This window comes from Clupea harengus, chromosome 4 (assembly GCF_900700415.2).
Source record: "Clupea harengus chromosome 4, Ch_v2.0.2, whole genome shotgun sequence".
Lineage (NCBI taxonomy): Eukaryota > Metazoa > Chordata > Actinopteri > Clupeiformes > Clupeidae > Clupea > Clupea harengus.
The window spans coordinates 27,046,560-27,064,718 of record NC_045155.1 but is presented as its reverse complement, the minus strand read 5'-3'; the positions used below and the strand labels follow the sequence as shown (position 1 = coordinate 27,064,718).

General features: G+C 41.2%; 1 protein-coding gene across 2 annotated transcripts in view; it reads right to left on the bottom strand.

Moving 5' to 3' along the window:
- Positions 1–10,018: 10,018 nt before the first annotated feature.
- The window catches only part of LOC116220355 (tumor necrosis factor receptor superfamily member 14-like), a 20,450-nt gene continuing 12,309 nt past the window's right edge, over positions 10,019–18,159 (bottom strand). For both annotated transcript variants that reach the window (XM_031566885.2, XM_031566884.2), the window contains exon 6: positions 10,019–10,217. In XM_031566885.2, the coding sequence (XP_031422745.1) occupies positions 10,198–10,217 (20 nt within the window). In that variant the 3' untranslated portion in view covers positions 10,019–10,197. The remainder of the gene's footprint in view (positions 10,218–18,159) is intronic.

The following is an 18,159-nucleotide window of genomic DNA, read 5'->3' as shown; positions in this document are numbered from 1 at the left end:
AAAAAACTGCGCCCAGCAAAAAAAACAAACAAGAATTGTGTTTTTTTTTTTGCTGGACAGAGTTTTTTTTGCGCCCCCTTCTATATCTCCAACCAATATTTTGACATAAAAAAAAAAATCTAACATTAGGGTAAAATTAGCCAAAAATCGAAAACGGAAGGGGTAAGTACGTCCTTGGTGTTGTCAGAACATGCTTAGCACAGTGAGGCGTTTGGTTAGAGTGTGTGTGTGTTCAAGAAACTTTGAAGAACAAAATAATGAAGAGGCAAAAGCCATCCGGGGCGCAATTTAAGAAGAAAAGAAAGGAAGAAGAAGAGAAACGTGCCAAGGAGAAAGGTAAATCCTTAAATCCTGTTCTAGCCTAGAACGAATTCCAGATAAGAAAACGTTCACAAATGCGTGAATTGCCCCCGGCACTTTAGTGGAGTTAAGAAGAAAAGATGTACCTTATCATTGAAAGTTTCCCTGTCACATAGTTCTTTAAGGATTTTACAGAGGCGGGTATATAAAAAATGATATGTCCATTTATTCTACATTATACAAAAAAAGACATGATTAAAATAGGGGCGCACATATAAAGCCAATAGCCAGTGCAACAACACTACACATATCTTACTCGTTGCATAGCACACCCATTAAGGAAGCCAAACACGGCAACTTGTCAACAAGTGAGGAATACTGGTAAAAATCCAAGTGTTGTATTGTCAACTATTGTCAACTAGCGAATGGATTGAATATGTAATTTTGCTAGTTAGCTAACGCTAGCTAGCCAGTGACTTGTGACGTTCCTTGTTATTGCCATTCAGTCGAAACATCAGTTCAAGTTCAGCTGTACCGCAATTTGCGTCATTTTGCGTCATAAAAATGTGAGTAATCACCTTTGGACAGCTTTAGTTTAGGTGGAGCGAGCTAGCCAGTTTAATTAGACATGATTCAACTAATCAAGAGCTATGCATCTTGTAATAAAAAAATGTCAGGCTGTCCAAATACACCAAAATGCTTAATAACTACATAATAGCTAAATTTAACAAATTATGATAATATATACTTTTGTTATATCATTTTAGATTCACTTTTAGAAGACTAAGAAAAACATTATTTGCAGGCGATTTGGCGATTCGAAGATGACGTGGTGGTGGTGTGTGTGTCCATAAACAGAACAGGGGGCGTGGCCGGAGCGTAGTCCAGCACAGGCGTGACATTTTCTCAGTGATTTGTTCTTGAATTAATGTTTGTTCATCGTCGCGATCGTTGTTGTGTTTATGTGAAAGAAATGCAGTCGTACAGGGCAAAATAGCGTTTGAAAGTTGCAATTCCGTTTTCGTGGGGGAAAATTTTTTTTTTTTTTTCACACACCCTGCACACACACACACACACACACACACACCCTGCACACAAACACACACACACACTAACACCCTGCACACACACACACACACACACCTAAGAAGGGAGTGTGTTGCTGTTCTCTCCCTACACACTGATTCCCAGCTGGTCTCCCCAAGCTGCTTCCATGACCCCTGAACTCATCACCTCTCTCAAACCCACTCACTGAGAGGAATTAAACAGGGCCATGGACTACTGCCTGATTCCTCTCTCAAACCCACTCACTGAGAGGAATTAAACAGGGCCATGGACTACTGCCTGATTCCTCTCCCAAACCCACTCACTGAGAGGAGTTAAACAGGCCCATGGACTACTGCCTGATTCCTTCAGAAACGCACCGGTTTGACCTGCATGGATTTCCCCCATGTGTTACCTGCAGGAAGTCTACTGTGTTGCCCTTTTGTACTTGTACTGCTGGCTTTATCAGGATTGGAGTGCAGAGGGCGAGTTTCATTCACTAGGAACCACATGAGTAAACCTCCATATAGTGTCACGAGTTGCAAGCTACTTTTGTCATTTCTTCATGTTTTTTGTCAGCAATATCTTGCTTTAATGGCTGTGTCAAGCACTGGATACTTCCACAGCACTGACTAGAATGATGCTGGCCATCAGATTGCTGTGGTGAAAAATAATAAAGTGCCCTAGAAGAATGTAGAGCATGCTGTGTGATATATTATAGTTTTTATATTATGTGCACATACTGCCTAATGTTATATTTGTGTTTATACTGTTTATATTGGTCATGTTAAAACATTTCGTAACTAGGTTTGTTCAGTGACAGTTATGAATGCTAATGTCAGCCATTATAATCATCAGTACCCTTAAGAATACGCTTAAAATACATTGTAGATGAGAGTGTTTTGTAAAAAAAAGTACAAGGTTTTAGGTTAAGTTAAGTTTTGTAAAAATTTACAAAATTGAGAAGGAAAAAAAAAGAACAGACAATAAATACACCTTTTTGCAGTGCAGTCAGACCTCCAGACTTTACTTCTGGACTTAAACTGTTTTATTACTGGACACAGTGAATGATTAAACAGTTTGGAGCTCTATGATGTAAGCGGTTAAGGCTGAATCTAAGTGACTTATATGTAAGCCATCGATCAAAACAGACATTAAAATGCCAATGATTAACCAGAATGTTTTTATGTCTTCCAGTTCCAAGATATAAATGTATCTGTTGATGCTATTTGTTGATAAGCTCCCGCGGTCCAAGAACTCTTTCTTTTTTACTTCTCCACTACAAACCTAATAGACCGGTCTTGTTCCAACAGATATCTGCTTGCATAAACAAAGGTTATGTTTTATCCTTTTGCTACATGTGGGGGCTAGCATTAACAGTGGAGACTTACCATACTGTTTCTGTTGGTGTGCTTTAACAGGTGTGATACGGTTTTTACTTATCTTTCTTAATGTATATATTACATGTCTGTTCTTATTTTGGCCTGTTTGACATATGCTGGAAATGAGGAGTAATACGAAATAAATATCCATCTCAGCAACTGTTGTCCACGAGTCACATACTGTATATTAATACACAACGCAGAAGTTACACCGGTGACATATAACTGAAATGAACAGACGACTAGAAAGGTAAGAGGATAAAAATCAGCCTTCTTCTTAACGGATTTATGCAGGGGCGGTTTTTCCTACAGGCGGTATAGGCGGTCGCCTAGGGCGCCACTCAGAGGGGGGCGCAAAAAACTGCGCCCAGCAAAAAAAACAAACAAGAATTGTGTTTTTTTTTTGCTGGACAGAGTTTTTTTTGCGCCCCCTTCTATATCTCCAACCAATATTTTGACATAAAAAAAAAATCTAACATTAGGGTAAAATTAGCCAAAAATCGAAAACGGAAGGGGTAAGTACGTCCTTGGTGTTGTCAGAACATGCTTAGCACAGTGAGGCGTTTGGTTAGAGTGTGTGTGTGTTCAAGAAACTTTGAAGAACAAAATAATGAAGAGGCAAAAGCCATCCGGGGCGCAATTTAAGAAGAAAAGAAAGGAAGAAGAAGAGAAACGTGCCAAGGAGAAAGGTAAATCCTTAAATCCTGTTCTAGCCTAGAACGAATTCCAGATAAGAAAACGTTCACAAATGCGTGAATTGCCCCCGGCACTTTAGTGGAGTTAAGAAGAAAAGATGTACCTTATCATTGAAAGTTTCCCTGTCACATAGTTCTTTAAGGATTTTACAGAGGCGGGTATATAAAAAATGATATGTCCATTTATTCTACATTATACAAAAAAAGACATGATTAAAATAGGGGCGCACATATAAAGCCAATAGCCAGTGCAACAACACTACACATATCTTACTCGTTGCATAGCACACCCATTAAGGAAGCCAAACACGGCAACTTGTCAACAAGTGAGGAATACTGGTAAAAATCCAAGTGTTGTATTGTCAACTATTGTCAACTAGCGAATGGATTGAATATGTAATTTTGCTAGTTAGCTAACGCTAGCTAGCCAGTGACTTGTGACGTTCCTTGTTATTGCCATTCAGTCGAAACATCAGTTCAAGTTCAGCTGTACCGCAATTTGCGTCATTTTGCGTCATAAAAATGTGAGTAATCACCTTTGGACAGCTTTAGTTTAGGTGGAGCGAGCTAGCCAGTTTAATTAGACATGATTCAACTAATCAAGAGCTATGCATCTTGTAATAAAAAAATGTCAGGCTGTCCAAATACACCAAAATGCTTAATAACTACATAATAGCTAAATTTAACAAATTATGATAATATATACTTTTGTTATATCATTTTAGATTCACTTTTAGAAGACTAAGAAAACATTATTTGCAGGCGATTTGGCGATTCGAAGATGACGTGGTGGTGGTGTGTGTGTCCATAAACAGAACAGGGGGCGTGGCCGGAGCGTAGTCCAGCACAGGCGTGACATTTTCTCAGTGATTTGTTCTTGAATTAATGTTTGTTCATCGTCGCGATCGTTGTTGTGTTTATGTGAAAGAAATGCAGTCGTACAGGGCAAAATAGCGTTTGAAAGTTGCAATTCCGTTTTCGTGGGGGAAAATTTTTTTTTTTTTTTCACACACCCTGCACACACACACACACACACACACACACCCTGCACACAAACACACACACACACTAACACCCTGCACACACACACACACACACACCTAAGAAGGGAGTGTGTTGCTGTTCTCTCCCTACACACTGATTCCCAGCTGGTCTCCCCAAGCTGCTTCCATGACCCCTGAACTCATCACCTCTCTCAAACCCACTCACTGAGAGGAATTAAACAGGGCCATGGACTACTGCCTGATTCCTCTCTCAAACCCACTCACTGAGAGGAATTAAACAGGGCCATGGACTACTGCCTGATTCCTCTCCCAAACCCACTCACTGAGAGGAGTTAAACAGGCCCATGGACTACTGCCTGATTCCTTCAGAAACGCACCGGTTTGACCTGCATGGATTTCCCCCATGTGTTACCTGCAGGAAGTCTACTGTGTTGCCCTTTTGTACTTGTACTGCTGGCTTTATCAGGATTGGAGTGCAGAGGGCGAGTTTCATTCACTAGGAACCACATGAGTAAACCTCCATATAGTGTCACGAGTTGCAAGCTACTTTTGTCATTTCTTCATGTTTTTTGTCAGCAATATCTTGCTTTAATGGCTGTGTCAAGCACTGGATACTTCCACAGCACTGACTAGAATGATGCTGGCCATCAGATTGCTGTGGTGAAAAATAATAAAGTGCCCTAGAAGAATGTAGAGCATGCTGTGTGATATATTATAGTTTTTATATTATGTGCACATACTGCCTAATGTTATATTTGTGTTTATACTGTTTATATTGGTCATGTTAAAACATTTCGTAACTAGGTTTGTTCAGTGACAGTTATGAATGCTAATGTCAGCCATTATAATCATCAGTACCCTTAAGAATACGCTTAAAATACATTGTAGATGAGAGTGTTTTGTAAAAAAAAGTACAAGGTTTTAGGTTAAGTTAAGTTTTGTAAAAATTTACAAAATTGAGAAGGAAAAAAAAAGAACAGACAATAAATACACCTTTTTGCAGTGCAGTCAGACCTCCAGACTTTACTTCTGGACTTAAACTGTTTTATTACTGGACACAGTGAATGATTAAACAGTTTGGAGCTCTATGATGTAAGAAATTTTATGTTTATGTGAAAGAAATGCAGTCGTACAGGGCAAAATAGCGTTTGAAAGTTGCAATTCCGTTTTCGTGGGGGAAAAAATATTTTTTATTTGGGGGGGGGGGGGGGGGGGGGGGGGGGCGCCAGGAGTGAAGCTCGCCTAGAGTGCCAAATGTGCTAGGGCCGCCTCTCGATTTATGTTTCACCTCTGACCAAAAAACACTATCAGCATTAATATCATATGGAGAGTTCAACATGGATTGGAAGGAGGAAGTGTCTGGTTCTTACACAGACACAGACACAGACACAGACACTTCTCTCCCTACACACTGATTCCCAGCTGGTCTCCCCAAGCTGTTTCCATGACCCCTGAACTCATCACCTCTCCCAAACCCACACACACACACACACACACACACAAACACACACACACACACACACACACACACACACACACACACACACACACACACACACACACACACACACACACACACACACACACACACACACATATATATTACCTCTTACATTCCATTGAAGGTGCACATATCATACACTGATAGTATTCAGTAAATTAAGAGGAAACATCCCTTATTTACAAATATTTCTGTTATCTTGGTTCTTACCCTGAATGTATCTTGCTCTACAGCACACTATTAACAACACAGCCACTCTTTCACATGACTATCTTGCAAGCCAAGACTTTGGTCATAATTTTTGATGTGTAGGTTTTTCCAGCTAAAATCAACACTTCTTCATGTATAGATATGTATGTAGAATGCTGGCTTCAATACTTGTCTCTCAGACCAACCATTTTCAGTATAATTACTTTGAATGTGCCGAAAGCATTGATCACCATATTATTCAACTGCTTTCTTTTGTGGTACAGATAAGAACAAGACTTGGCACCATTCCTGTTCTCCTTCACCTGGTCTGCTATCTCCAGCACAGCATTACACAATCTGTTGGGACAGGTTCTGCTGGCTTGTCTGCATCTCAACATTTATAGACACAACATAGAGCCAAGAGAAATATTTACAGCATCAGTTGAGAAGAAACAACAGACTGCACAGTGTCATTCTGCAGAAGCCTTCATGACAAAAATAGTTCACCAAAAATCTCACCGTTCTACCTCACATGTTAGCCAGCTATTCTCAGCTTTTAACATATTACAAACAATAAAATCTATCAGAAATAAAGTCCAACAAATCTAACTTTGTGTACATGCTGATATATGCAGAAATGACTGATGTGACCCCAGCCAAAGCCTATCTAGCCCATGTAATGCATAGATACAATACTTTAGTTTAAACCTGGGATTGGCTTTTCTAACACTACGCAACAACTTGCCACATGAATGTGTGTTTTAGGACCAACTACTTCTGGCATTATCTTCAAATTAATTTTGAGCGCCCCCTAGGTATGTCATTTCTCCAATCTTTGGCTCCACCTGCTGGTAACACACAGCCAGCTAGAGATCTCACGTTCAACAAAGAAGTTTATCGTCATCCCCGTATCACATTTATGCTGTATGTTCATTTATGTAAAAATAACATCCATTGAGCTCATCTGTACAGAGTCCGATTATTTTGTAGTCTAGATGAAGAATACTGTTGTCTGATTTTATGGCTCAAAGGTTGAGATAACCAGTGGTACCAACAGTCATAAATGTGTGGGTTCAAAGCAAAGGTTAAAGCATTCACTACACAGTGCAAGTAGGCTGGTAATATATGAATTTCCTGTATTCAAGTGGATCTCTGTAAGGAAAAAAACATTAACAAACAAATATTATTCATCGACATCAAGCAGGTATCACATGGCAAAAGCTGTGAGTGGTCACCCGCTTCCTCAAGGGAGTCTTTTCTGTTGAGCTTTCTGACAGTGAGTGTTGTTAGTAAGTAACCCCAATGAAGAAAAAGATGGCAAGCCACAGCTACAAAGTGAATGGGGTTTAATTGATGAACTCATCTGCCAAGAGCTAATTGTTAAATAATAAAGTGCTAAAAATACAAAGTGCTGAAGTGCTGCAGATACTTTCAGAGTAAACATGTAATGAACGGGTCCTCAGATAGAGCGTAATAATAATTACTGATGTTCACAGTGCGGCCTTGAGGACAATAGACTGATAAATGATCAGGGTTTCTCTCCATTCATTCAGCTGTTTGTTTGTGTTTAATTTCCTTCTTCCTTCTTTGTGCATGTCCATACATAACCCTTACTTCATTAAAACGTCTTGAGTAACAGTTCAAATAACATCCTTTCGTAAAATCGAAACCGAGTCGCAGACTCTGCCTTTAAGAAAATGACAGCAGGGACTGATTTTCAAGGACCACCAAAAGGTCTGATTCTTCCCTGCTTTTCTTATCAAACTCAGGAACATGGACTTGGGACGCCACAGTCTTGTGTGCCCTGGCCTCCCCATCCTCCAGTAGTCCAGTGTGGCTCCTTCAGAAAGAGCATAATCTTCTTCATATGAAAGTCAGGTGCTGAAATACCACAAACTGTTAGGCTTTCTCACAGTAAGAACCCAATCGCAGACCAGGTTGCAAAAAACAGTAGTGGATTTATTTCCTTCAAAACAGAACACGCAAAAAATCCAAAAAGGCAAAAACACAATTCCAAAAGGGAAAAATCACAGTAGAGCAAAAATCAGAAAGTCCAATAGGATAAAAGGCAAACAGAACTCCATAGGGCAAAAACACAGAAGATCACAAATCAGAAACTATACGATACCAGGTACTCGGAAAAATGCAGGATTCCGGCATAGATTCTCACAGACAATGAATTACGATCCGACAGCGGACTACAGAAGGACAGCTCAATATATAGAAGGGGGAACAGAGATAATACACAGGTGAAACTAATTCAGGCAAACAATCAGCGATAAGATGGGGAACAGATGAGATACCAAAAGGCCGGGAAAAAAGCCGGGAAACAGCAGAGGGTGGAGTCTCCGGATAATGACAGTAGCACATGGCCTGACCACACAACCACAGCAAACACATGACGAAATAAACAAACAGGGGGAAACACGTGGCATAACACAACACACACAGCGATCACAATGAAAAATGTCTCTTAGATCGCAGGGATCTTAACAGTACCTCCCCCCTAACGAACGCCTCCAGACGTCTTCTTGGGTGGAACGGGGTGCTTGTGGTGAAAGTTCTTGCGGAGGGCTGGCATAGGATAAAGCGAGACGGGACCCAGGATCTCTCCTCGATGCCATAGCCCTCCCAGTCCACGAGGTACTGGAGTCCTCTGCCACAGCGGCGAACATCCAGCAATTGACGCACAGTATGTGCCTCTGAACCATCAATGAGACGTGAGGGTGGGGGCGGAGTTCAGAACGACAACAAAGGAGCACATGGAAATAATAAACAAACACAGGGAAACACATGGCATAAAACACACACACAAGAAGCACGTGACAAAATAGACAAACACAAAACGGACAGAGCAGGATCCTGACAGTAACCCACCCCCCCCCCCCCCCCCAAAGGGCCGGATTCCAGACGACCTTAACAAAAACCGAAAAAGTCCACATAGGGTGGGTGGAGGGGGTCAAGGGCAAGGCAGGCGGGCAGAAAGCTGGACAGGGACCAAGGGTCAGGAGGCCAGCCGGGTGGACGGCCGAAGGGGGCGGAGAGTCTGGTGACCGACCGGGTGGGCGCCCAGAATGAGGCAGGCGACTGGGAGCCTTGTTGGGGGCGAGGAGATCACGACACGCTTCCTCGACCAGGACCTGGGAGATGTCAGGGAGCGTTGCCTTGGTTACTGCAGGAGCGATGACTGGGGTTACAGGGCCAGTGTCTGGGGCAGTCGTGGCGCCTGGACTCGCTGGTTCACTAGGGCTGGCGGCACCAGCAACTGGAACTGTTGCACCTGGGACAAGAGCAACCGGGACAGAGAAACCAGGAACACTGGAGGCACCTGGGACACTGGAGACAGGGGCACGGGCGCCTGGGACTGCGGGCACTGGAGCCCCAGGGTCAGCGACGGCTGGGTCTGCAGGGTCAGCGACGTTGCCATCCGCGTCGCCATCAGGGGGTGCTGCGGGATCTGTGTCGGCAGTGGGTGCTGCTGGACCAGCATCATGAGCAGTTGTTGCGGGGTCTGGGTCGGCAGCGGTGACTGCGGGATCTGGGTCGGCAGCAGAGGCTGCGGGGTCTGGGCTGTCGGCCTCCGGAACGGCGGCATCCTGGCGACATCAATAGGAACAGGAGCGGCTGTCATCGGCGGAGCAGGGATGTAGGCATCTACCCTCAATGGAGCAGGAGTGGGGACAGCTGCTGCAGCGACAGGAGTGGCTGGAACTGCTGTTGCGGCAGGAGCAGGAGCAGAAGCTGCGGGAGGAGCAGCAGCAAGAGCACGGCGAGGTGCTGGCACTGGCACTGGTGTGAGAGGTGCAGGAGGTGCTGGAGTGTGAGACGTATGAGCTGCTGGAGCAACACTGGCGACGGGCTGCTGCAGGGACAGCGGTATGTGTTTTGATAAGTCATGATGGAGTTATAACATCCTCATCCAGCAAGTGTTGTTCTTATCATGGTATGCAGGTCCCCACTCTGGCATCTCAGGGCAGCAGTCTCTGCAGTAGTGAGGTGGTGTAGCACAGCAGTAATAGAGAGGTGGCACTGTGGTCAGTTGGTCCAGAAGGAGAACAGGTCATTTGGCAGTCCTGTCTGGTTCAGTCTGTTCCATAAGCACCTGGAAAGAAACAAACAGTATGAGATCATGTATTACTCTTTGAACTTGTCCACTGACTATTCATTTATACTCCATGTAAGACAGCCAGAACTTGTGGTCTGGGGAACACTGGATTCATTCCGTAATCTTGCAGGCCTTTTACAAAAACATTAATCTCATAATGGCTCAGACTATTAAATAAAAGAAAATAAAGTTGGTGACTGCAATGGCAAGATTAGAAAACAGTTTGAGTATATGGGTTAAGAGGGAGAAAGGGATTATTGTTGCCGTGTTCCTAAAGAAAACACGACTATTGTGTGGATTACGTGAAAAGGTGTTTGTATATCTACGTATATCATACTTAATGCCTTTATTGTCTTAGATTAAATTCCTAAAGACAAACACAATTAAACACAATTAGAATTGCGATGGGGTTTCTATGTTGCAATTTGATTCTAACCTTACTTCTGTCTTGTTGGAGAATAGTGTGTTACAGAAAGCATTAGATCCTGGCTGTTCCTCAGGATGTTCCCTGCAGTATATCACTCATAGGAACCACAGGAACCTCCAGGATCTCATGCTTTAGGTTAGAATCAAATTCAGTCAGAAACTGAGAGCTAAAAAAGTAGACCACTCACCATCACCATTATTGATATGTTCATAAAAGTGCTTCAGACCGTTCTGATCACGTGACTGCTCCCATCCTACCACATAATTGCCTTTGTTCCTACAGAAATATAAACATTATGATCAGAAAGGCAATAAAACCTGACAGATAGGACAGAAATGGATGTGAGCTTAAGTGAATAACCGGACCTCTGTCGGTACAGTATGGCCTGACCCCTCTTCTGCGCCACAAAAAAAGAAAATAGACAGTGAAACAGAAATGTTAGTTTGCATTATCATCAAGAAAATATCATGGACTGATAATTGCAATGCACCAGAAAGAATCAATTAATACAAAATAACACAAATATTAAAAGGATGTGAGTGTGTATGTGTATAAATTAAAGAAAAATTGAGAGAAGAAAAAAACAATACATTCATATGCTTCAGTCTTTATCGATATTCTCAACAATTGCAATCATGATAACAGTAGGCCTTAATATTTATAATAATTTAATAATAAACAAGAACATTCCTACCTTGTACAGCTTTTTTTGTCCTCTTCCTTGTATTATATATAAATAGCACAGCCCCACATGCAGCAGCTAGGACTGCAACACCAGCTATGACACCAGCTACAATGGCAACAGTGTTTTGTCTTTGACCACAATCAGTGTCATCAGAAGATGATCCTTCTTTTAGGACAACAAGTCTAATCAACTCACACCTACAGAGATCACATAAATAGTTACATTTTAGATACACAAGTAAATAACTTAGTGTATAATCCTTGCTGAACTTGGAACATTCCAAGTGAAATAACGTACTGTGTGTGTGGTCTGCAGGATGTGAATGATCCATCTGAGTATGTGTTGCCTATACAGTCACCACACACAGTATCTGTGGATGCTGTACCTGCATGGACAGACAGAAATAAAGGAAAACACACATCATCCACTATGGACACATGTTGATGGTGATGGTCACTTTTAATACCACAGATGAATGGAGACTCCGTCAGAGAATGGTGTTCAATCAGGAACAAGCTTTTATTCTTAACAATGATGCGCATCAAGGGAAAGCAGAAGGTTTTACATGAAGATTTACCCACACAGGGTTTGACCTCGCAGGCGTCTGTAACTTTAGGCAAACAAATTCCACTACCCCTGACAGCAAGGACACAAAGTTGGACACATCAGTGTTTGGCCAGGCCATAGTATCTGATGGGCCTTGGCCTTGGCTTTTGGCTTTTTAGTTCTTTGATGATGGATGGAGATCTTACACCCATTTGCCCTGTGTGAGCAAATGGGTCCTAGACTTCCCGACTCCAAGGTAATAATTTGATACATATTCATGAAGGGATGGAGCTATGGGGTGACACCCCTTGTCTTAGGAAAGGATAAAACCTGTATTGTTACAATGGCTGACAGAAGAGAGTTAGGTAGGTGAATCCCTTGAGTGAAATCTAAGTCTGTCTCCTCTGGTGTACATCATTGCAAGATTAAACCTGAATCTTTGGCTGATCATAACTCAGACTCCAAACACATCTTTTGGTCATACAAAACTACCATCACATACTACTGTAACCTGTTGCCTTTCTGTGTTCCTTCATCAGTGTGTGTGTGTGTGGGTGTGTGTGGGTGTGTGTGTGTGTGTGTGTGTGTGTGTGTGTGTGTGTGTGTGTGTGTGTGTGTGTGTGTGTGTGTGTGTGTATTCACATCCTCTTCTAACTTTCTGTCATTCTGTCTCTATAAGGTAATTACAGAGGATTGTCTAACCTGTCTGGTTGACGTACTGCCCTGGTGAGCACTTTGTGTGTTCCACAGCTCCTCGGCAGCCATCTTTGATTGGGTCAGTACAGTAGTGACCTTCCAGAGGCTCACAGAGTGTGTCTGAAGTAAAGCTGCACGCCCTCATCACTCTTAGACCTTTACCTATTTTAGGATATACAGTTATTATAAAGTTGATTGAAAACATTTCAATTGCAATCAACCATGCAAATAATTGACATAAATAATATACATAGAATGCACAAAAACTAAACTTATAAGGAAGGCAAAACAAATACTGCTGCAATATTTGACTTACTCGAGTCACATACTGTGCAGGATCTACATTTCTCTAGTCCATTGGGTGCATCAGTGTAGGTAGTTGACGAGCATGGAACACATGTCGTACTGGTGAACTCAGTGCAGTGTCTCCGTACATAATAACCTTTAATGAGTAAATACGTAGTTAATACGAAAATCAAACATGGGTTTATCTCATTGATGCAACATGAAGAAAGCTCTAATGAAGGAACATGTCATGTACTATGACACAGTTACTACTGCTACTTACCAGGACCACACATAGGGCAGCATACCTGCCATATAAGATATTCAGCTCGACCACAGGCAGGAGAGACCCCAGACACGGTCAGCAGGATGATCAGAACTATAATCACCAACTTCACCATGATTTCCTCATCAACTTTGGGTCCAGCTGACGTAAAGATGGCGTTCACAAAGCTGTGCGACAAACTCATGTCCTACATTTTCACCGATACATCTGTCAAACCAATGAAAAGACTATTTATTTCATTGCTCTCTTAATTTTCTTATTTCTAGTTTCATTTGTGCTTTTCTATTTTCAGGGCTCTTTGCATAACTTTAATACCCACTCCTACAAATGCAAAAGTGTCAGATAGGTACAAGTTAGACTGTGTCATATGGAACGGTCTTCAAAATAAGCTTTATTGGCCAGGTACACTGACGCCTAATTTTTTTTTGGCTCTGGTCATTGGTGGCCTTTAAAACAATATACAGACACTATACGATATATAGACTAGGTACATATTACATACAGTATATAAAAAGAAACAATCAATACTGTACTGTACATAAAGTATAAGTGTGAACTGTAGACAATGATGCATTTGTATGATATAGAGGCAAGGGGGAACTTTACAGTATGTATGCCATACAATTTAGTATGATATAAATGTAATAGATAAGAAAACTTGAATAAGGAGAATAGGTATGTCTCAGTAGATATATATTAATGTAATAGATAGTAAAAGTAGAATACAGAGGTTGTGTTCAGGGTGAGAGGCGTCTGTGGCAATTTATTTTGCCTGTTTCTGGTTTATGTTACCAGTAAAAGTCCTGTAGGTTGGACAGGGGGCACTAATGATCTTTTCTGCAGTCCTTACTGTCCACTGCAGTCTGTTATTGTCCTGTTTGGTGGCTGCTCCAAACCAGATTGGACACAAAGTAGGTTTTGTTATTTTACTAATATCAACCAGCTTATTAGTTCCCCTGATTTAATCTTAATTAATCTTTAAAACCAAGTCATGATAATAACTGACCTGGTAAGCCTGTTATCAGGGCATGATGTATGATAGAGATAACAACAGTGAAGGCGCTGCACCAAGTACGATAATAACCTTGAACTTTGGACCATGAAATAAAATGTCCTTCTAAAATACTGTTTCACCTCCTGAAATGTTCTGTAACACTGTCACTTTAGCACACAATCTCTTAATGGTTAAGATGACTCTACTAGAAAAATCTCCTAGTTTTTGCTGTTGTTGCAACAAGGAACCAGGCGTAAGCAGGAGATGTTTGAAAGACAGATTATATTCTAAATGGTCTTTGCCTTTTAAATAGTTTCAGAATGACAATCGGATGAGCAGCTGGATTTTATATCAGATACCAGTTAGAGTTCACTATTCATCCCGAAATGCCACGGAAGAAATAAAAAAGAATGCTTTTGATCCAGACAAACTTATTTTGTTATTAAATACATTTATGTTATTGGTTTTGTAGTAAAGGTAAAGACTTACCTAATAGTCGACAACAGTGCCTGGGTTTAAATCCGTGGGAATGACGATGAGAATATTAAACGATCTCTCACTGGATGAAAACATTAACCCAAAACTGGGGTTACTTGGGAATCGCTTTTAAACGTCATGTTACTTAGAAGATACTGTTTGCTCCCTCAACTTGGGATTTACTTTAAGTTAGAATGTACTATTCACCACGATAGGTGAAGTGAAAGTTTTGCAAGGCAAGAAAAAAAAGAATCCCTCTAATGCAGACAACCTTCCTTGGCTGTCAGGGAGCGCTCGCCCGCATCACTGTGTCTTCAGGTTTCATTTTTTGTTTCTATAAATAACACAGACGTCAGACCAGATTAAATACAGCAGGCTCCTATTGTAAGCACTCCATCTTGTGGACATATGTGTGTAGGGCAGCCTATTCACGACAGGCAGAACAACACGCTGGAAAGTCCCTTATAACCAGGGGCGGCGCCAGGGGGGGGCTAGGGGGTGCTATAGCTCCCCCTGGATTAGCCATAGCACCCCCATAGCACCCCCAAGAAAATAATGGTTTATTTATTATTGTTATTTATTTTAATTCTGCGTTCTTAATTTAATTTATTGTGTGATAATAATATTTCAATCACAAAAGAAAATAATAACAGATTGAAATGAACAGATTGTTCACGTAGCACGACAGAGACACGTCGCATGCGTGAACGTTGACGTTTCCTGACGATTGAAGGAGAAAGAGAGCTAGTGCACTGTCAAAGTCAAGCGGTAGTATCAACAAATTCACAATAATGGATCGGTTTTTGATACCCAAAATTCTACGAGTAGAAGAATCATGTGACGTTGAAGAAGAAGAAGAAATGCAAGGGGTATCTGAATCTGATTTAGAAGAAGAGGAATGTCGTGGTCAAAGAGATCAATCCTACACCTCTACTGAGGGTGCTAGCCATGCTACACCTGGTCTGCTGGGTTGCCCGGATTTTTCTTTTCCAGCATAGTTTTGTTTGCATTTTTGCCTGTTCTTTAAGAGTTGTATTGTACAATGATACAATGATCTAGCTGTGATTATTGTGGTTTTGAGTGCCTACTGTTTTGTTTCATTCACTTTTAAAAGGGGCCTGCATCTTTACACCGTTTAAGATTTAAGGTGGAACGGTCTTGTTAGATGTGTAACATTAATGAATGCGGTCTCTTTTTGGGATTTTTCGGGATCCGCCTTAAAAAATCAGAGATTCTAGCCTAGGACGAGCAGTCTGTCTGTGCTAGCCAGTTATCCATAAGCTTCTATGTTTTTATTGATTGTGACCTGAAATAATATATACTTTTTGAAAGCATTTCTGACTCTTTGACTGTTTTAGTTCATTCTATCTGCTATTCTAATTTGCCCCCTTTAGTTTAGAATGTATTGAACTATTTATGTTTAGTTTAATTTGTCAGACATGGTAGTGGTGACCTGGTGGTCATCTGGCGCCAACTTTAACCCCCAATGAAGTAAGTGAAGTATTTGGGATTGCGGAATCTATTTTGTCAGTGACCGTCGCAGAGGAACACGGCTATGTGCGCGTCTGTCGGAAGCAGCCTAATGATAATAATAATAGACCTACGATCGATTTGTATGGCGCTTTTCATGGACCACAAAGACGCTTCAGAGAGCAAACATGTAAACAGATATGACGATATGGTGGGGAGGTGTTGTAGTAGAGAACCATGTGACACGTATGATATCACCCTAATTTCATAGCACCCTCGGTAAAACGCCGAGCACCCCCATAGCACCTGCAGCAAAAAATCTCTGGCGCCGCCACTGCTTATAACACAACGTATTTTGTTTAAACACCACCACAATTTCATGCATCAAACCCGCAACTCACGTTCGCTGACATCACCTAGAACCGTCATCAGAGACAGTTAGGTAGGTGATCTTTGGTGTTTCTATCAGCTTGTATTTGGCTGCAGTAGACTATTCGAGTAAATAGGCTTGTAGTGTAGGCTACAGCGACACCCTGGCCGTGTCTGTTTATATTTTGTGGCCGAGCTTTGGACTTCTGATGTGGAAACGAATTCACACTTCAAGTTACTGTATGCTCTGGTCTTGCTCGTTAAAGCAAAAACAATATGAAAACCTGACATTTATGTCCGTCCTTCGTTAGTGATGAGGCGGCATAACGCGTTGTATGCGTGGTATGATGAGATTTGTGACCAGTGGCGGCTCCTGAAAAAATTATCGGGGGGGGGCAATCTTTTGGATAATGATTAAGGCGACCCATTCAGTAGGTACATTAAGTTAGCTGATTAACTCATACAGCAATACCTTTTTGTCCACTATTGGCAGCACACAACAGTAAATATTCCCCTCTTGCAACATAGCAGTAGCAAGTTACAGGTGGAAAGCTATGGAAGAAAGTTGCATCCAGGAGCCTTCATAAGCAAACATGATGTGGCTCCACATTAAATTATCCCACTTTTTCATTATCCACATGTCTCAAATGTTGTATGATGTAACATAGCTTAACAGGACACATGATATGACCAGTAACAACATAAAGAAGGGGGCAACATATGTCAAAACCAACCATATTTATTGACTGATCTTGAAAGTATTGGCTTACAAAAGCAAAATAACTCATCACATAAAAGATTATTCATTTTATATATATATATATATATATATATATATAATGGAAGCTTCAGACAGCAGTCAAGAGAATTTCCAGGAGAATGATCAGAAGAATTGAAATGAGTGACCTTCTCAAGCAAATAACTGCTTGGGTCAGCAAAGCTAGTGTGCAGGATCTGAGGAAATTGCCAGAGAAGCTTGCAGAAGTGCAACTTTACCATGCTGCTGAACAACTTAAGTGTAAAATGGCAAGATTAGATGTAGAAGTCAAACGTTGTGATGGAGAAAAAACGAACATCATAGAATAGGCAGCTACAGTGAACTTGGATTGAACCTTTACATCTACGCATGTAGTGTTACGATACTTTAACATGATAAAAATCAAGAAGAGTCATTGTGGTTTTATACAGTGTGTATTTATGTATTTATGTGTGAGACATCATCATTGTACGCAACATTACAAGCAAAAGGCTTAAATTCAGGCAGCTATTTAAGTGAAAGAGAGTTTGATTTAGTTTAATCTTTAAATAAGTCTGTTACATCAATAAAGCGCTGAGAACTACCCATGACCTCGTTATTCTCATCATTATGTTTGCATTTTGTTATGGCATAGACACGTTCAAGTCCACAGCAATTTCCTCAGATCTATCTGAAGCTTCCTTGTCTCAAGTAGTTGCAGTTTATTTTTCTTCATGCTGTAATGGCTGAAGAAATCAGGAAGGATGCCACGGAGGAACTCAGCCCCATCTAAACACACACACACACACAAATCACAATGAGGATGTAAAGCTACCATACTGCTGAAATACTGGAGACCTATGAGCTGGCATTAAAATCAACTCAGGAATGATTTGCTCCTAATATCAAGAAGACACACACAAACACACATATACATATTTTGGTAAGATGTAATGCAAACGATTTAG